Source organism: Chiloscyllium punctatum, chromosome 49 (assembly GCF_047496795.1).
Source record: "Chiloscyllium punctatum isolate Juve2018m chromosome 49, sChiPun1.3, whole genome shotgun sequence".
NCBI lineage: Eukaryota > Metazoa > Chordata > Chondrichthyes > Orectolobiformes > Hemiscylliidae > Chiloscyllium > Chiloscyllium punctatum.
In genome coordinates, this window is record NC_092787.1 from 37,661,235 (window position 1) to 37,682,708 (window position 21,474).

At 44.9% G+C, this 21,474-nt stretch overlaps 1 protein-coding gene across 2 annotated transcripts in view; it reads right to left on the reverse strand.

The window, feature by feature from the left end:
* The window catches only part of LOC140469574 (protein AMBP-like), a 29,585-nt gene extending 26,585 nt beyond the window's left edge, over nucleotides 1–3,000 (reverse strand). Inside the window, exon 1 of one of the 2 annotated variants that reach the window (XM_072566232.1) lies at nucleotides 2,838–3,000. In XM_072566232.1, the coding sequence (XP_072422333.1) occupies nucleotides 2,838–2,951 (114 nt within the window). In that variant the 5' untranslated portion in view covers nucleotides 2,952–3,000. The remainder of the gene's footprint in view (nucleotides 1–2,837) is intronic. The other variant, XM_072566233.1, reaches the window with a different exon arrangement.
* Between the last annotated feature and the right edge of the window lie 18,474 nt (nucleotides 3,001–21,474).

Sequence of the window (21,474 nt, forward strand, 5' to 3'; positions counted from 1 at the left end):
CTCACAATTTTGTAAACTTCTATCAGGTAGCCCCCTCACCTTCGACATTCAAGTGAGAACAAACCAAGTTTGTCTGTTCAGTTCTCAGAGCGAGCACCCTTCAGACCAGACAACGTCCTGCAAATCATTTCTGTACCTTCTCCAAAGCCTCCACATCTTTCTGGTAGTGTGGTGACCAGAACCATACACAATATTCCAAATGTGGCCTAACTAAAGGTCTATACAACTGCCCCAGCTGATGAAGGCAAGCATATCATATGCCTTCTTGACCACCTTATCCACTTGTGTTACCACTTTCAGGGAAATTTGGACCTGTACACCTCAATCTGTCTGTATGTTGATGCTACTCTGGATTCCTGCATACTTCCCTCTTGCATTAGATCTTCCAAAATGCATCATCTCACATTTGTCCAGATTAAATCCCATTGGCCAATTCTCCATCCACATATGCAGCCAATCAGTGCTCTGTGTATCCTCTGGCAATCCTCCTTACTATCTGGAACTCCCCCAATCTTTACAATCAGGCCTCCTCCATTTTCCTCCAAATCATTCATATATATTGCAAACAACAGGGTCCCTCAGCATTGATCTGTATGGAACACCAGTGGTCACACAGTGACAAATCCTGAGTTGGAAACAACAACAAGCAGTAGTGCCCAGAAAGAGGATGAAAATCCAGATATATTTAGCAATGATGGTTAGGGGGAACAGCAATGCGAGGAAAGGCTATACTGAGTGAGCTAACCTTATTAATAGTTGTTATTGATGAGAGAGAGTGATTTGGAGGGGCCAAGGGAAAAAGACCTAGTGGTCAAGCACTGGACTGCAGGGCTGTTGTGGGGAGGCCAAGACCCAGACCGGAGGCCAATGTGGGGAGGCAAGTCCAAGACCGGAGGCTGTCATGGGGAAGTGAAACCCTTTACGGACTGGAAACAAGGCCTTGAGTTTTGAAGCCCAACGTGATCTGAAGACTTGGCCCAGTATGATCGAGAGGCTCGGTGAAAGCACAGGTTGGAGTGGCCCAACTGTAAACTGAGTACCTTTTTTTATATTTACTTTTTATTCTTATAGGAGACTTGTTTATTTATTATTTTTTCTACTTTGTACCAAATACTTAAGTATCTGTGTGTATGTATTTAATACCTAATATGGCACCGTAAGAAGCGACATTGGAAACTTTTCACTTTGCTCATTTGAGTGCAAGTGACAATAAAGCTCATTCATCATTCAGTTGAATAGGTGACGCAAAAATCCACAAAAATAGGTGGAGCAAGGATAGGTATATGGAGAACCATTGTGTGACAAAATAGCAAGGGTTTGGGCAGAATCTAAACAAGGCTGTGGACTGGTAAGAACAGAACTGATTGGATAGTGGGACAGAAATACTGAGCCCATAAATAATGCCCATTAAAACCAGAGGGGACAGGAGCCACACAGAATGTAGTGGCAAATCGAGTAGAACAAGGGGATTTGAGAGAAACTGTATCAGCCACTAATTCCCCCGGATGACCTGGAAAGAAACCGTACAAGCTGACGGTTTACTGTGCTGCCTTTATAGAATAGCCACATGAGAATATGAGAACGGGCAGCACAGTGGTTAGCACTGCTGCCTCACAGCACTAGGGTTCCAGGTTCGATTCCAGCCTTGGGTGACTGTCTGTGTGGAGTTTGCACATTCTCCCAGTGTCTGCATGGGTTTCCTCCAGGTGCTCCAGTTTCCTCCCACAGTCCAAAAGATGTGTAGGTCAGGTGAATTGGCCATGGGAAATTGCCCATAATGTTAGCTGTGTTAGTCAGAGGAGGATGAGGGTTGGTGTGGACTTGTTGGGTGGAAGGGCATGTTTCCACACTGTACGGAACCTAAAAAAAAACCCCACAGGAGCAAATCCCTCCCCATATTTAACAGATTAAAATCTGCACAGTGTTCACAGCCTTGGCCATTTCTTTTGGGCGGTGAGTCATCAGAAGGATTTGTATCAGTGGTGGAAGAAAATCAATCCACTTAGACCAAAGTCCCTCAGGAATTTCGTAACTGCTCTTAAACATTGCATTGACAAGTTCTGGATGGAAGTTCCAAAGTGCACCACAGATATGTAGATGATAAGATTCACATGGGCACTCTGATATGCACTCTTGTAAGCCCTAAACATAGAAACTAGCAGCAATAGTGGAACCATTTGACCTTTCAAGCTCTCCTCCCATTCAATGTGAACATGGCTAGTTTATCTCAATGCCATATTCCTTTTTTCTCTCCAAACCCTTTGATGCCTTTAAAACATCTCTCTCTTCAATATATTCAGTGACTTAGCCTCCATTGCCTTTTGTGGTACAGAATTGAGTGAGGATATGCTTCTTCATCTTCTGGTCAATTCCATAACTTAATTCCCATGGTTCTAGAGACCATATCCAGAGAAACATACTCCCTGCATCTAGCCCATCCAGCCATGGAATGATGAGGACCCTAGATTTAGTGGATAGGGGAGAGGTGGGAAGTCGATAATGGGGATTTAAAGTGAGAGGTAGAAGGATTAGTGGGAAGTTGAAGGGGAATGGTTGACTGGGTGAAGGCAGGGCAAAGTTGGGGGTCTAGATTTCACCACCTGGAGGGTTGAAAGGAACAGAAAATATCATCAATTGAAAAAGTACTGAGATTTGTAGGTGATATTTCCTACAGGGATATGGACCAAAAGCTGGAAAGTGGGGTCTGACTGAATGGTTCTTATTGGCCTGTCCGGGACACAATAGTCCCAACAGCTGCATTCTGTGCCAAAAACTTCCTACGTTTCTGTATTAGCTACAGTTTCTGAGTTCAGGATTGAAAACCTAGTATCAAATACCTGATTCAAATCAAGGTTTCCCAGAACCTGATGATAGTCAGCTTCATTCAGTGGGACAGCAGCTCCAGTTTCCAGGGAGAGCACAGTCAACAGCAACACAACACCACACCTCATTTTCTCTGGTCAGCTCTGGTCTGATCCAGAACAACAAGTGAGCAACAACATGAAGCACAGGGAGCTGTGTAGCTCAGGATTTCCCAATCTCGGGTCAGTTACAACAAGGGTGGTCAAACATCACATGTTGATTTTTCTTGTGAGCTGTAAATCATTCACAATGTCATGAAAGAACTGGAAAGTATTGAGACTCTCTGACTTCAGAATCAAAAGCTTTTTGTTCAAATCTCACTGAACATATCAAGGGCAAATGCCAAGGTGAGCACTTACTGCAATAATGAAGGACAAGGAAATTGTTATGACACGGGGTAAGCCCCTCTGCTAATTTAAAACCTGCAACACAGAAAAGATTTATCCTGTGCAGTAATGTGTGAAAATTCGAGAGGTGGAGAACTTATTTAAAGTTAACAACTTTATTTCTTAAAGTATAACAGGGAATAATTAACTAACACCTATTTACAACTTCTTCCTCTAGCCTATCTTTTACCTTCTCTTCTGTAATTCTAGTCCAATAAAACTCCCAATTAAGATTTACAAAACAAAACTTCTTATCTCAAAACCAGGCAGCTTTCGGTTCTTCTCTGTATTCCTGTCTTCTTTGCTTCTTCTTGGTGATTCAGCTTCACTGGTTACTGATTGATAAAGGTACCTTTAAGAGAGCTACTCTTTGGGCAGTTTGCAGATGCTGCCTTGGCAGTTGTCCTCCCAAATGTTCAATTTTCCCTGATCTTATACTCCCAAAGAATTGGATTGTGCCATTGGCTTTTAAGATTGTCAATATACTCAATTCAAATTTGATTGGGATTTGGTGTTTTCAGGGTATAATTTAAACTGATTTGCCAAATTTGAATTTTTTTTTCATAGCAACTCAGCCAATGCTCTCTGTTCTGAACCAAATGTTACTTTGGAAATTCTCTAGCACTCAGTGAGCTTGCCAAGTCCTTCACTCTCTTAAAGGTACAGTATACTTCTACACTTTCATAACACCTCTCCCCTTAAGAAAAAAAGAACCATCATAATGAAAAGATGGCTTCATTTTTTTCTTCTTTTTTAACACATTACCTTAACATACTGATTACTTTAATAGAAGTTCACCTTAACGTTTTCCCATATATATATGTGTGTATGTGCATGTGTGTGTGATTTAACATTATATAAATACAAATCTCATCTAAACTTTATCAGTTAAATCCGCGACAACACATCTGCGATTGCATTCTTATGACCCCGAACATGTATGATTTACATGTACGTAAGATAAAACTCCAACGAAATAGTCTCACATTCTTGTCTTTAAAGCATTCTAAGAATTTAAGTGGATTGTGATATGTGTGCACGACTGTCTCTGACACATTGTTTGTGACATGCACATTAAAATGCTGTAAGGCCAGTACCAAACTCAATAGTTCCTTTTCGATTGTGGAGTATTTCCTCTGGTGGATGTTGATCTTCTTCGAAAAGTACCAACTGGCTGTTCAATCCCATCCTCACCTTCCTGTAGGAGGACAGCTCCAACTCCAATGTCACTAGCATTGATGGTGACTTTGAAAGGTTTTGAAAAGTTCGGTGTAGCTAAAACCGATTTGGTGGTTTATATCGATTTCAATGGTCGAATGCTTCCTGGCAATGCTCTGCCCACCAAAACTTTGTGTTTGACTTCAGCAAATTGGTTAACAGTGCTACTACACTGCTGAAATTTGGAACAAGCTTCCAATAGAATCTGCTAAGTCCTAAGAAGCAAAACACCTCTTTCTTCGAGGTTGGTCATGGAAATTCCTCAATGGTCTTTGACTTTGCATTTCAAGGTGTCATCCTTCCATGACTGATGTTATATCCCAAGGACATCACTTCTGCTTTCGTGAATTCTGTTTTATTTAAGCTTATCACTAGTTTTGCTTCTTATAGCCATTCAAAGAGCTCTGCCAACTGTACCACGTGATCTTTCCAGGAGTTACTAAAGATCACTACATTGTCCAAATAGACTGCGCAGTTTTTTAACCCTGTTACAACAAGGGTGGTCAAACATCCCATGTTGATTTTTCTTGTGAGCTATAAATCGTTCACAATGTTATCAGAGAGCTGGAAAGTATTGAGACACTCTGATTTCAGAATCAAAAGCTTCTTGTTCAAATCTCAACTCTGTTCATGAGTCTTTGGAATGTGGCAGGTTGATTCTTCATTCCCAAGGGCATCACTTTAAACTGATATCGCCCACTTGGGGTCACAGACATAGAAATTTCTTTCACCGTCTCTGATAAAAGTAACTGCCAGTAGCCACGCATGAAATCCAACTTGGTGACGTAACTGGCTTGTCCAACTTTCTCGATACAGTCCTCCAACTTAGGAATTGGATATGAGTCCGATTTTGCAACAGTGTTGACCTTCCGATAATCCACACAGAATCATTGAGTCCCGTCCAGTTCGGGAACACATTCGGGAAGACAATCGGTGAATTCCACTCACTCTGGCTTGGTTTGATGATGTCCTCATCAAGCAAGGCCTCCAACTCCATCTGGACCTGTCTGGTTTTGAAAGAATTGGGCCGATTGGGGTGTTGTTTTAACTGAGCAGTATTCCCTACATATACTTCATGTATAATAGCATTAGACCTTCCGACCTGATTCTTACATATATCGTTATACTGCAGTAACAAATCTTTCAACTGTGTTCTATGCTCTTGAGACAGATAGCTCATTAACCTATCCCACTCCTCAAGGACTTCATCATTTTTAAAATCTATTTTGAGGCACCTCAAAATCCACATCATCTGGTTTTGATTCCTCACTCTGTGGGGCAGTAACTAATACCTGTTTCTCCAGCTCTTTCTCTCTAGTATAATACGGTTTCACCATGTTCACATGACATACCTGAAACCTTTTTGTCTATCTGGCATCTTTACTAGATAGTTCACCTGACTCAACTTTTTCTCAATTTGATAGGGACCACTAAACCTGTCTTTGAATGGATCTCCTATCACTGGTAACAGTACTAACACATTATTCCCTTGGGAAAATGTCCGAGTCTCAGAACTTTTATCTGCCAACTGCTTCACTCTACATTATGCCCTTGTTAGGTGCTGTTTAGCTAACACACCTACTCAATTTAATCTCTCCCTCACCTCCGCAACATAATCTAAGTGTGAGACTTTGGTCCTGTCAATTTTTCTTTAATTAATTTGAAAGGGCCTCTCACTTCATGATGGAATATTAACTCAAAGGGAGTGAACTGAGTAGATTTGTTTGGGGAATCTCTAATGTCAAACAATACGAATGGGATACCTATATCCCAACCATTTGGTTAATCCTGACAGTACGCTCTTAACATAATCTTCAAGGTCTGATGTCACCTTTCTAAAGCTCCCTGGGATTCAGGATGATACACACTGGATTTGAAGTGATGTATACCTAAGCCATCCATAACCTCCTTAATCAGCCCACCAGTAAAATTTGACTGAATCTCACTGGATCGCCCATACTGTGTGAAGAAAGCTACTAACTCCTCTACTACCCTTTTTTTCCTTGATACTCCATGATGGAATTACCTCGGGAAATCTGGGAGACCCAACCATTATGGTTAACAAGTACTGGTTCCCACTTTTAGTTCTTAGGAGGGGACCTACACAATCAATTATAATCCTGGTGAAAGATGCTTCAAATGCAGGAATGAGCAACAAAGGTGCTGGTTTTATTACCGATCATTTGGTATGTATGACATGTATGGTAAAGCTGAAAAATGTGTTACTGGAAAAGCGCAGCAGGTCAGGCAGCATCCAAGGAGCAGGATAATCGCCGTTTTGGGCATAAGCCCTTCTTCAGGAATGAGGAAAGTGTGTCCAGCAGGCTAAGATAAAAGGTAGGGAGGAGGGACTTGGGGGAGGGGCGTTGGGAATGCGATAGGTGGAAGGAGGTTAAGTGAGGGTGATAGGCCGGAGAGGGGGTGGGAGCAGAGCGGTCGGGAAGAAGATTGCAGGGCAAGAAAGCGGTGCTGAGTTCGAAGGTTGGGACTGAGATAAGGTGGGGGGAGGGGAAATGAGGAAGCTGGAGAAATCTGCATTCATCCCTTGTGGTTGGAGGGTTCCTAGGCGGAAGATGAGGCGCTCTTCCTCCAGGCGTCGTGTTGCCATGGTCTGGCGATGGAGGAGGCCAAGGACCTGCATGTCCTTGGCGGAGTGGGAGGGGGAGTTAAAGTGTTCAGCCACAGGGTGGTTGGGTTTGTTGGTCCGGGTGTCCCAGAGGTGTTCTCTGAAACGTTCTGCAAGTAGGCGGCCTGTCTCCCCAATATAGAGGAGGCCACATCGGGTGCAGCGGATGCAGTAAATGATGTGTGTGGAGGTGCAGGTGAATTTGTGATGGATATGGAAGAATCCCTTGGGGCCTTGGAGGGAAGGAAGGGGGGAGGTGTGGGCGCAAGTTTTGCATTTCTTGTGGTTGCAGGGGAAGGTGCCGGGAGTGGAGGTTGGGTTGGTGGGGTGTGTGGATCTGACAAGGGAGTCGCGGAGGGAGTGGTCTTTCCGGAATGCTGATAGGGGTGGGGAGGGAAATATATCCTTGGTGGTGGGGTCTGTTTGGAGGTGGTGGAAATGATGAAGGATGATACGATGTATCTGGAGGTTGGTGGGGTGGTAGGTGAGGACCAGTGGGGTTCTGTCCTGGTGGCAATTGGAGGGGCAGAGTTCAAGGGCGGAGGAGCAGGAAGTGGAGGAGATACGGTGGAGAGCATCGTCAACCACATCTGAGGGGAAATTGTGCTCTTTGAAGAAGGAGGCCATCTGGGTTGTTCGGTATTGGAATTGGTCCTCCTGGGAGCAGATGCGGCAAAGGCGAAGGAATTGGGAATATGGGATGCGTTTTTACAGGGGCAGGGTAGAAGGAAGTGTAATCTAGGTAGCTGTGGGAGTCGGTCGGTTTCTAGTAAATGTCTGTGTTGAGTCGGTCGCCCGAGATAGAAATGGAGAGGTCTAGGAAGGGGAGGGAGGAGTCTGAGATGGTCCAGGTAAATTTGAGGTCGGGGTGGAAGGTGTTGGTAAAGTGGATGAACTGTTCAACCTCCTCATAGGAACACGAGGTAGCGCCAATACAGCCATCGACGTAGCGGAGGAAAAGGTCGGGGTTGATGCCAGTGTAGCTGCGGAAGACGAAGAGGCAGGCATAGCTGGGGCCCATGCGGGTGCCCATGGCTACTCCTTTGGTTTGGAGGAAGTGGGAGGATTGGAAAGAGAAGTTGTTCAGAGTGAGGACCAGTTCAGTCAGTCGAAGGAGAGTGTCGGTGGAAGGGTACTGGTTGGGTCGGCGGGAAAGGAAGAAATGGAGGGCTTTGAGTCCTTCGTGATGGGGAATGGAGGTGTATAGAGACTGGATGTCCATGGTGAAGATAAGGCTTTGGGGACCGGGGAAGCGAAAATCATGGGAGGAGATGGAGGGCGTGGGTGGTGTCCCGAACGTAGGTGGGGAGTTCTTGGACTAAGGGGGACAGGACCGTGTCGAGGTATGCAGAGATGAGTTCGGTGGGGCAGGAGCAGGCTGAGACAATGGGTCGGCCGGGGCAGTCAGGTTTGTGGATTTTGGGCAGGAGGTAGAAACGGGCGGTGTGGGGTTGTGGGACTATGAGGTTGGAGGCGGTGGATGGGAGATCCCCTGAGGTGATGAGGTTATGGATGGTCTGGGAGATGATGGTTCGGTGGTGGGAGGTGGGGTCATGGTCAAGGGGGCAGAAGGAGGAGGTGTCCGCGAGCTAGCGTTTAGCTTCAGCAATGTAAAGATCGGTGCGGCAAATTACCACCGCACCTCCCTTGTCTGCCTGTTTGATAGTGAGGTTGGGGTTGGAGTGGAGGGTGTGGAGATCGGCACGTTGTGAGGGTGAGAGGTTGGAGTGGGTAAGAGGGGTGGACAGGCTGAGGTGGTTAATGTCGCGGCGGCAGTTGGATATGAAGAGACTGAGGGCGGGTAAGAGGCCAGCACGGGGTGTCCAGGTGGATGGGGTGTGTTGGAGGCGGGAGAACGTGTTGAGTTGGTCGCCTGAGATAGAAATGGAGAGGTCTGCTCCTTGGATGCTCCTTGGATACTGCCTGACTTGCTGCGCTTTTCCAGCAACACATTTTTCACCTCGGATCTCCAGCATCTGCACTCCTCAGTTTCTCCTTGTATGGTAAAGGTTAACCACATTTAACCACAAGGTTGGCAATCCAGGACAATAAAAATGTTTTTGTACCTTAGCCTGAGTCTTTTGGACCCCTAAATGTCCTCTTACAGGTAGTTCATGTACTATCAATAACACCTCCTGTCTGTATGCTACGGGCAACACAATCTGGTGCACTTCGGACCATTTCTCCTCTGCACTAACCTGCTGTCATCTCCAATTCCATCTTGGGATTCTATCTATCAGATATCAACCCTCCGGAAGATTCTCTTCCTCCTTTTCAAAGTACACATCCACATATGTATCTTTTATCATCTTGTCGTGCTGTTGCAAGTCTCTTAGCCTTTCAGGACTAAACACTTCTGTCTGACCCTCTGCCTGTTCAGGTTTTTCCTGCACCACTACGTCAAACAGGGTATCCGCTAACTGAACCTCAACCCCTTCATCTTTCTCTTTACTTTTTGCTTACCATTCAGACTGGATACCATACAGTCTGGAAAAATATCAGGATATTTCTGTTTTAACTCCTCAGTTTCTTGGTCTTCCTCAGGCTTATCCACAACAAGGGGTGTCACTTCCACCTTGAATCCGACCAAATCATTCCCAAGGACAAACTGAATCCCTGGAACTGACACTCTGGCATAATTTAAATTGATTGGTCGAATTTGAATTTGTTTTTGTTTCATAGCAACTCTCTGTTCTGAACCGAATGTTACCTTATAAATTCTCCAGCACTTGTGAGCTTGCCAAGTCCTTCACTCTCTTAAAGGTACAGTACACTTCTACACCTTCATAACAAAATCTGCCATCCTTTCTTGATCTGTCTTGCGTATGACTTCAAACCTTAAATATCCTTTGAACTGACCTAGCAAGCCACTTAATCGCATCAAATTACTCCTGAGTCTTAGCTAAAGAATGAAACCAGAAGGAGTAGCTGGCTTCAGCCTAGGGACCAGAAATGACAAAAGCAAAAAACAGGCACTGTCAACTCTCCTGATATCAGGGGGCTAGTTCCAAACTTGGGAGAGCTGTCTCACAGGCTAGTCAAGCAATAGTGTGATATCTGGATTAGAGGTGCTGGAAAAGCACAGCAGTTCAGGCAGCGTCCGAGGAGCAGTAAAATCGACGTTTCGGGCAAAAGCCCTTCATCAGGAATACAGGCAGAGTGCCTGAAGGGTGGAGAGATAAATGAGAGGAGGGTGGGGATGGGGAGAAAGTAGCATAGGTTGGGGGAGGGGATGAAGTTGATAGGTCAGGGAGGAGGGTGGAGTGGATAGGTGGAAAAGGAGATAGGCAGGTAGGACAGGTCATGGGGACAGTGCTGAGCTGTTAGTTTGGAACGAGGGTGAGGTGGGGGAAGGGGAAATGAAGAAACTGTTGAAGTCCACATTGATGCCCTGGGGTTGAAGTGTTCCAAGGCAGAAGATGAGGCGTTCTTCCTCCAGGTGTCAGGTGGAGAGGGAGCGGCGGTGAAGGAGGCCCAGGATCTCCATGTCCTCGGCTGAGTGGGAGGGGGAGTTGAAATGTTGGGCCACAGGGCGATGTGGTTAGTCAAACCAATGGGATCATAGACAGTAGACAGTAGACCGTGTCCCAGACACCACCATCATCATCTCTGGATATGTCCTGTCACACCGGCAGGACCCACCAGCTCAATGGTGGTATTGTGGTATACGGTCAGGTGAGAATTACCCTGGGAGTCCTCAAGATTGACTGCAAACTCCATGAAGTCTTATTGGCTTCAGGTGAAAAATGGGCAAAGAAACCTCCTGCTGATTACCATTTCCTGCTGATCGTCCCTTGACTGATGATTCAGTCCACCTCCATGTTGAACAGCACTTGGAGGAAACACTGAGTGTGGCAAGGGTGCAAAATGTATTTTGGGAGGGGACTTTCAATGTCCACCACCAAGAGTGGCTCGGGAGCAGCACTACTGATTGAGCTGGTTGGGTCCTGCTAGACTGGGTCTGTGGCAGATGGTGAGGGAACCAAGAAAACGAGAAAATAACTTGATCTCATCCTTACCAATCTGCACACTGCAGATGCATTTAATCATGACGTTATTGGGAAGAGTGACCACTGAACAGTTTTTGCAGAGATGAAGTCCTACTTTCACATTGAGGATACCCTCCATTGTATTGTGTGGCACTATCACTATGATAAATGGGGCAGAGTTCAACCCGACCTTGAACTCAAGACTGGGCATCCATGTGACACTATGGGCCATCAACAGCAGCAGAATTATACTCCAGCACAATCTATAATCTCATAGCCCAGCATATCCCCATCTCAACCATTATCATCAAACCAGGTGTTCAATGAAGAGTGCAGGAGCAATACCATGCATACCTAAAAACGAGGTGTCAACCTAGTGAAATGATCAAACAGGACTACTTACATGCCAAATAGCGTAACCAGCAACTGATACACAGAGTTAGTTGATCCAACAATCAGTGGATCAGGTCTAAGCTCTGCACTCCTAGTCATAAAGATCACTACCACTTTCTCAAGGGCAACCAGGGATGGGCAATAAATGTGGACAAAGAAGTACAACATGGAAAAGTGTGAGGTCATGCACTTTGGTAGGAAAAGTGGAAGTAGCTTGTGGAGTCTGGCTACTGTGATTTATTTTACCCCGATGTGTGGTCAATGGTTTATGCTGGGACTATTTATAACATATGGTCATTATGTTGGATAGGGGGCGGTTGTGGTGCAATTTTCAGTACATCCATTCATGAGATTTGGGTGCTGCTGGCTGGCAAGCATCTTGTTGCCCTTGAGAAGATGCCTTCTTGAAACAGTGCAGTTCATGTGCTGAAGGTAGACCCACAATGCCCTTAGGGAGGGATTTTAGGACTTTGACCTAGCAACAGTGAAGGAACAATAATGTATTTCCAAGTCAGGATGGTTAGTGGCTTGGAGGGGGTCTTGTGCCCAAATATCTGCTGCCCTTGACCTTTTAGATGGAAGAGGTTGTGGGTTTGGAAGATGCTGTCTGAAGATCTCTGGTGAATTTCTGCAGTGCATCTTATAGATAGCAAACCCTGCTGCTACTCAGCATTAGTGATGGAGAGAGTGAAATTCTTGTGGATGTAGTGCCATTCAAACAGTCTGCTTTGTCCTGGATGGGGTCAAGCTTCTTGAGTGCTGTTGGGGCTGCACTCATCCAGGCAAGTGGAGAGTATTCCATTACAATTGTGACTTGCATCAGCTGAGTTTCTGGTCAATGGTAACCCCCAGGATATTGACAGTGGGACATTCAGTGATGGTAACACCATTGAATGACAAGGGATGGTGGTTAGATTGCTTCTTATTGGTGGTGGTCATAGGCTGGCATTTGTTTGGCATAGATTTTACTTGCCACTTATCAGCTCAAGCCTGGATATTGGCCAGATCTTGTTGCATTTTGACATGGTGGCTAAGGAGGGGAACTTGCAAGTGATGGTGTTCCATGTATCTGCTGTACTTGTGGATGGAAGTGGTTGTGGGTTTGGAAGTTGCTGTCTAAAGATCTTAGGTGAATTTCTGCAGTGTATGCTTGGAGATAGCACCCACTGCTGCTACTGAACGTTGATGATGAATGGAGTGATTCAAACAGGCTGTTTTGTTCTGCATGGTTTCAAGCTTCTTGAATGCTGTTGGAGTTGCACTCATCCAGGCAAGACTTGGAGATGCCAGTGTTGGACAGGGGTGGACAAAGTTAAAAATCACCCAACACCAGGTTATAGTCCAACAGGTATATTTAGAAGCACTAGCTTTCGGAGCGACACTCCTTCATCCGGTGTTTGTGGAGGTTAAGATCATGCTCACAGAATTTATAGCCAACGGAGTCCAGTGTCATGGAGATGTGAGACACTAAACAATCTTTGATTAAAACTTTAATCTTTTATAGTGGGTTATGCTGGTTTCTGTTCTTTGATATGTAAATCCCAGAACTTATTTTAAATTACATTCTCAAGTTAGCTCACTTTTTCTAATAAAAGGTGTGACGTCTGTCTGTGTCCCAATGCTATGTCAGATTGACAAACCCTCTGTATAGTTTTACGTGGATTCATGCAGTTTTTGAGTAAAACAAAATATAATTCTACAAAAACAAATTCACCCCATAAACTTATACATGTGTGTATGAAGGAATGCAGATTGATAGTGTTCATGTGAGTGTGTGTGAGGATGTGAGTGCACATGATAGAGTGTGTGTATGTGTGTGTGTATGTGTGCGTATATGTGTGTGTGTAAGTTTGGTTAAGTCTGTGTGTGAGCGTGTGATGGATATGTGTGAGAGGGTGCGTGTGTTGGTGAGTACGGGCAGTGTATGTGTGTATATATAAGAGAGAGCTTGTGTGTGAGGGAGGGTCTGCGTGGGTGTGTCAGTATGTAGGAGTGCATGTGTGTGTGTGTGTGTGTGTGCACTGTGTGTGTGCGTGTGTATGTTTGTGTGTGTGCGTATTTATAGTGCAATGGGGTCACCTATAGTATGACATGAACCCAAGGTCCCGGTTGAGGCCATCCCCATAGGTAGCGAACTTGGCTATCAGCCTCTGCTCTGTGACTGAGAAGTCACTGAAACAGCTACACAGTGACATCAAGTTTCATCCCACCATCAGACTTACCACGGACTACTCTTTAGTATCTGTTTCATTCTTGGACACATGCAACTCCATCAAGGATGGGCACCTCAGCACCTCACTTTATCGCAAACCTAGTTAACCTCACAATGCTTCACTTTTCTAACTTCCACCTGAAACATATTAAAACTTCCATCCCCTATGGACAAGCCCTGTGCATACACAGGATCTGTTCAGATGAGGAGGAATATGATGGACACTTGAAAGTGCTCAATGATGCCTTCATAAGAGCAGGGTACAGTGCTCAACTCATCGACCGGCAGTAGCGATGTACCACAGTGAGAAACCATAATGACCTCCTCAGGAGGCAGACATCGGCTGCAACCGACAGGGCACCCTTCATTGCCCAGTACTTCCCGGGAGCCGAAGGACTATGCCATATTCTTCGCAGCCTGCAACACATTATAGATGAGGATGAGCACCTCGCCAAGACCTTCCCCACACCTCGACTTCTCACCTTTAAACAACCACCAAACCTTAAACAGACCATGATTCATAGCAAACTGCCTAGCCTTCAGGACAATAACATCATATAACCCTGCCACTGCAAGACGTGTCAGAGTATCAACATGGACCACCACATGGACACCTCCCACCATGTATGCAGTGAGTACTCATGTAACTTGGCCTATGTTGTCTATCTCATATGCTGCAGGCAAGGATGTCCTGAGGCATTGTACATTGGTGAGACCAAGCAGACACGACAACAACAGATGAATGGACACCGCACAACAATCACCAGTCAGGGAACACTTCAGCGGTCCAGGACATTCGGCCTCGGATGTTCGACTGACCATCCTCCAAGGCAGACTTTGGGACAAGCAACAACATAGAATGGCTGATAGCCAAGTTCGGTATCCATGGGGATGGTCTCAACTGGAACCTTGGGTATATGTCACACTACAGGTGACCCCACTGCATGATTCTCTCTTTCTCTCTCTCTCTCTCTCTATGTCACACACACACACACACACACACACACACACACACAGACCCTCCCTCACACACAAGCTCTCTGTCATATGTTTAAAAAGCTGAGCTATTTTGAGAAGTTCTGGGATTTACACATCAAAGAACAGAAACCAGCATATCCCATTATGAAAGATTTGGATTCAATTACCTACAGTGTGGAAACAGGCCCTTCAGCCCAACAAGTTCACACTGACCCTCCAAAGAGCAACCCACTCAGACCCATTCCCCTACACCTAACACTACAGGCAATTTAGCATGGCCAATTCACCTAACCTGCACATCTTTGGACTGTGGGAGGAAACCAAAGCACCCGGAGGAAACCCATGCAGACACAGGGCGAATGTACAAATTCCATAGAGACAGTTGCCTGAGGTCGGAATTGAACCCAGGTCTCTGGCGCTGTGAGGCAGCAGTGCTAACCACTGTGCCACCGTGCTGCCCCAATCTTCCCTCATCTTTTGGCTGAGCGTCACATCCACTTCCTTCTGGACTTGTATGGCCCAGACATCTTCAGTTGCTTTATCAATGACCTGCCCCAATGACCTCGCTCAGCCAAAATATTATCAAACCAAGTCAGATTGTTTACTGTATCACATCTCCATTACACTGGACTCTGTTGGCTATAAGTTCTGAGAGAATGAACTTAACCTCCACAATCACCTGATGAAGGAGCGGTGTTCCGAAAGCTAGTGCTTCCAAATAAACCTGTTGGACTATAACTTCATCCCAGCAAGCGGTATTCCATTAGACCATACTTTTAGAATGAGTAAATAGGTAACCAGGGATGAAAGGAAAGCTGAAATTGTAAGGGAGTTAGTCAAGCACTTAGACATGTCAGAGAAACAGACAAGTGCAGTAGAGATAGAAAAACTTAAATTACAATTGAGGAAAATGGAGTTAGAAAGGAAGAGAATGAGATTAGGTTAGATTCCCTAAAGTTTGGAAACAGGCCCTTCTGTCGAACAAGTCCACATTGACCCTCCAAAGAGGAACCCACCCAGATCCATTTCTAGGAATATAAAGAAGGAACCAGGTTAGAATTATGTTGAGTTCAAAAGAATTAAATCTCATAATTTTGATAGATGGGTGCAGGCCTTAAAAATAAATACGACTATGAGGCTCTAGGAGTTGCAAGAGAGCAGCCGAGGCAGGGGCTGGGTATGGAGTTACTGCCTGATCTCAAAGAATTCACCTGTATGGGTAAAGTTAACTCAGAAAGAATAGGGGGAGAAAGACAAGAAGTTATAATTTTGAGGGGTACAGGATCTAACCAGTCTCTAATAGTAAGAGATGAATATATTTGTACTCGTTCTGACTTGTGACCTGAGAGTGTGGTAATTTGTGGGATAGATGGACAGAAGTTTAGCATTCCTCTATGTAAGACCAGGTTGGAGTGCCAACTCAAGACTGGGGAAGTTACAGTGGGAGTGATTGACCGAGTGTCAGTTTCAGGAATTCAGTTTGTTCTTGGGAACGATTTAGCAGGATCCAAGGTGGGAGTGACATGCTTTGTTGTGGAGAAGCCAAAGGAACATCAGGAAACTGAGGATTTAAAAGAAAAATACTCCCTGGAATTTTTCTAGACTGTGTAGCAATAATATCCCACACTCATAAGTCACAGCACGAAGCAAAAACTAAGGAGAAAGATGAAGGAGTTGAGGTTCAGTTAACAGACACCCTGTTTGACACATTGGTGCAGGAAAGATATGAACAGGGAGAGGGTCAGACAGAAGTGTTTAGTCCTGAAAGACTCATGGATTTACAACAGAAAGATGAGACAAAACAAGATATATATGTGGATGCATACTCAGAAAAGGAGTCAGAGAATATTCCTGAGAGTTATTATCTGAAAGTTTAAAGTCACACAACACAAGGTAATAGTCCAACAGGTTTATATGGAAGCACTAGCATTCAGAGTGACGCTCCTTCATCAGATAGTTGTGGAGAATAAGATCATAAGACACAGAATTTATAACAAATGAGTACAATGTCATGGAGATGGGGTGACACGTTAAACAATTTTTGATAAGTCTTTCAACTTTTAGAATGGGATGTGCTGGTAAATTTACATATCAAAGAGCAGAAAGCTAGTGCTTCCGAGTAAACCTGTTGGACTATAACCTGGTGTTGTGTGATTTCAACTTTGTCCACCTCAGTCCAACACCGGCACCTCCAAGTCACATACAGAAGAACCTCGATTATCTGAACGAGATGGACGGGCACTATTTTGTTTGGATAATCGATTATTCGGTTAATCAATGAAATGCCTTTCCTCTGGGGCTCAGAATTTTTTAAGTCCGCTCCCTGTTCAGGAGATGAGGCAGCAGCACATAGCGCGCAAGCCCCTGCCCACCCTTCCAACACCCCCCCCCCCACACCCACCCCCCTTCCACCCTCCCTGTCCAGCACCACCCCCCACCCGCCCCTCTGCCCCGTCCAACACTGCCCCCGTCCAACACCCCCCACCTACCCACACCCAACGCAACCCCCGCCCCATTCCCCCCTTGCCCATCACTGCCCCTGCCCCACCCTGGCCCAACACCGCCCCCCACTCCAGCCCAACACCGCCCATCGCCCAACCTCCACCCCGCCCAACACTGACCCCCCCTCCCCCCCATGTAGAACTCTAGGGAAACTGTGGGAAGAGAAAGAGAGAGAGGGCAGGAGGTCAGTCATTTGGAGACGATGCTTGTATAATCACTGTAAACAAAAGACGCTATCACTGTTGGAAACACGCCTTTGATTTAATGTTTCTCTCGGGATCTTGAGAACTCCTTTGGATAATCCGATATTCAGATAATTGATTTTCGGATAATCGAGGTTCCTCTGTATAGAACATAGAACATCGACCGTTACAGTGCAGTACAGGCCCTTCGCCCCTCGATGTTGCACCGACCTGTGAAATTAATCTGATGCCCATCTAACCTACACCATTCCATTATTATCCATATGCATGTCCAATGCCCATTTAAATGCCCTTAATGTCGCAAGCCTTCTACAGTTGCAGGCAGTGCATTCCATGCCCCTATTACTCTCTGAGTAAAGAAACTACCTCTGACATCTATCCTCAATCTATCAGCCCTCAATTTAAAGCTATGTCCCCCCATGTTAGCCATCACCATCCGAGGAAAAAGGCTCTCACTGTCCACCCTCTCTAATCCTCTGATAATCTTATGCATCTCGATTAAGTCACCTCTCTACCTACTTCTCTCCAACAAAACCTTCCTCAGTTCCCTCAGTCTTTCCTTGTAAGACGTTCCTTCCATACCAGGTAACATCCTAGTAAATTGCCACTGCACCCTTTCCAAAGCATCCACTTCCTTACTATAATGCAGCAGGCAGAACAGTACACAATACTCCAGGTGTGGCCTTACCAGTGTTCTGTGCAGCTGAAGCATGACCTCTTGGCTCCCAAACCCAATCCCCCTACCAAGAAACGCCAACACACCATTTGCCTTCTTAACAACACTATCAACCTGGGTGGCAACATTCAGCGATTTGTGCACCTGGACACTGAGATCTCTCTGTTCATCTACACTGTCAACAATTTTATCATTAGCCCAGTACTCTGCATTCCTGTTACTTCTTCTGAAGTGAGCCACCTCACGCTCCATTAAGCTCCATTTGCCACTTCTCACCTCAGCCCTGCATCCGATCTATGTTTCTCTGTAACCCACAACATCCTTCAGCATTATCCACAACTCTGCCTACCTTAGAGTCATCCACAAATTTACTAACCCATTCTTCTACGCCCACATAAAACTGACAAACAGCAGTGGCCCCAAAACAGATCCTTGCGGCATACCACTGGTAACTGAGCTCAAGGATGAACATTTCCCATCAACCATCATCACTGTCTTTCAGCTTGCCAATTTCTGATCCAAACCGCTAAATCACCTTCAATCCTGAAACTTTGTATTTTGTGCAATAGCCTACCATGTAGAACCTTATCAAACACCTCACTGAAGTCCATATACACCACATTCTATCCGAAAGATAGAATCCTAAGATGAAAATGGAGACCACAGCACATTCATGCAAAAGAGATATCGGCAGAACTGCACCAGCTTGTGTTGTCGGTAGCATACAGACATGAAGTGTTATGGCTAGCACATGAACTACCTGTAGGAGGTTACATAGGTGTACAGAAGATTTAGACTATTGGCCAGGGATGTGCAAGGATGTGGTTAACTTTTGCCATACATGTCATACATGCCCAATGGTAGGTAAGCCACAGGCAGTAATATAATCAGTGCCGTTGTTGCCAATTCCTACGTTTGAAGAAGCTTTCACATGGGTTATAATTGATTGTGTAGATCCCCCCCAAGAACTAAAAGTGGGAACCAGTACTTGGTAACCATAATGGATGCGTCCAGCAGATTTCCGGAGGCAATTCCATTACGGGAGTATTAAGGCAAAAAGCTTTCTTCACGCAGTGTCGGCTACCCAGAGAGATTCAATCAGACCAAGGATCTAATTTTACTTTTCGGCTGTTTAAGGAGGTCATGGATTGCTTAGGCATACAGCACTTTAAATCCAGTGTGTATCATCCTGAATCCCAGGGAGCTTTAGAAAGGTGGCATCAGACCCTGAAGAGAATATTAAGAGTATACTATCAGGATTACCCGAATGATTGGGAATAAAGGTATCCCATTTGTTTTGTTTGCCATTAACGATGCCCCAAACAAATCTACTCAGTTCACTCCTTTCGAGTTAATATTCAGACATGAAGTGAGAGGGCCTTTGAAATTAATTAGAGAGCAATTAACAGGACCGAAGTCAGAGATCTCACAATTGGATTATGTATCAGAGGTGAGGGGAAGATTAAATCGGGTAGGTGAGTTTGCTAAACAGTACCTGAAGAGTGCACAGCATAGAATGAAGCAGGTAGCAGATAAAAACTCTGAAATTCAGATGTTTTCACATGGGGATGATGTATTAACATTGTTACCGGTAGTAGGATATCTCTCCAAAGCCAGGTTTAGTGGTCCCTATCAAATTGACAAAAAGTTGAGTCAGGTAAACTACCTGGTAAAAATGCTGGATAGATAATAACTGCATTGGGTATGTCTTGTGAACATGTTGAAACCTTATTATACTAGAGAGAAAGAACTGGAGAAATAGGTTAGTTACTGCTGTGCAGAGTGAGGAATCAAATCCAGATGTCGTGGAGTTTGATGTGCCTCAGAATACATTAAACAATGAGGAAGTCCTTGAGGAGTGGGATAGGTTAGTGAACTATCTGTCTCAGGAGCACAGAACATAGTTGAAAGCTGTATGAGGCCATATGCAGGAATAAGATGGGGAGGACCAATGTTATTGTGCATGAGGTGGAAGTAGGGAATGCTGTTCTGATAAAACACCCCTACAGGCTTAATCCTCTCAAAGCCATACATGTCTGGGCCTAGGACACAACCCTGAAGAATATCTGTAGAGATGTTCTGGTGTTGAGATGACTGATTCCTGATGAAGGGCTTTTGCCCAAAACGTTGATTTTCCAGCTCCTCGGATGCTGTCTGACCTGCTGTGCTTTTCAAGCACCACACTCTCAACTTTGACCTCTCGAATACCTGTGCAGAGTGAATGTAGCATCTCAAAGATTGGCCATGCTAATTTGCCCCATAGAGTAACCATATTCCTTCATACCAGGTATGACTTCAACCAATGGAGAGTTTTATCTCTGATCCCCATTGTTTCTAGTTTTGCTAGGACTCCTTATGCTACATTTAGTCAAATGCTGTCTTGACTTCAAGGATTGTCACTGTCATTTCACCTCTAGAATTCAGCTGTTTTGTCCATGTTAGACCAAGTCTGTAATGAGGTCAGGAGCCAAGGGCAGAACCCAAGCTGGGCACCATTGAGCAGGTTAGTGTGATTTATTTGCTGCATGATTAGACTGATAGAGTGGTAACTGACTCATTTAGAATTGTCCTGCTGTAACAGGTCATAATCCTGTCTGCTTCCAAGTTCAATGACCAGACATGTGAAGGACCTCCCCCCTCAATCATCTCATTCGTGAGCTTTCATGATGTGCTTACCTTCAGTAGGCAGAAATGAGACCATCATCTCTGGGATCCCTTGTTTGATCACAAACTCCTTGAACTCTTCATAGATCTCCTTCCTAAGTTTCCTTGCCCTTCCTAGGAGATGGACATGGAGTTAAAGATCCAGAAACTAACCTTAGGAAGCGGTGAGTGGAACAGCTGAAGTAGAACCTCTTCCCATACAAGGCCACTGACTTGGTCTTTCTTCCTTGTATCTGCATGTTGTAGATTACAAACCCAAATTCCTGGTAGTTGATGAGACCAATTTCAGCGGTAGCATAAGCATCATAATCTGAAAAACAAACTCCCCAGCTGTTCAGTCACTTTCTTTGCCTGGTTGTAGTTTTCTGTTTCTGACCAACAGACAGTGAAATATAAAAACTAGGAGGAGGAGTAGGCATTCAGCTCTTGAACTTATTCCACCTTACAATATGGCTTTCCCAATGCCATATTCTGGCTGTCTCCTCATACTTCTTGATGCCTTAAATATTTTTAAATGTATCTTTCTCTTTCCTGAAAATATTTAGTGACTTAACTCAACAGCCTTGTGTGGTAGAGAATTCCGGGAATCATAGAATCCCTACAGTGCAACCATTTAGCCCATCAAGTCTGTACCAAAACTCCAAAAATCAATCCACCCAAACCCGCTCCCCACCCTGTCCCCACATCTCTGCATTAACCATGGCTAATACCCCTAGCCTATACATTCCTGGACTCTATGGGGCAAATTAGCATGGCCAATCTTTG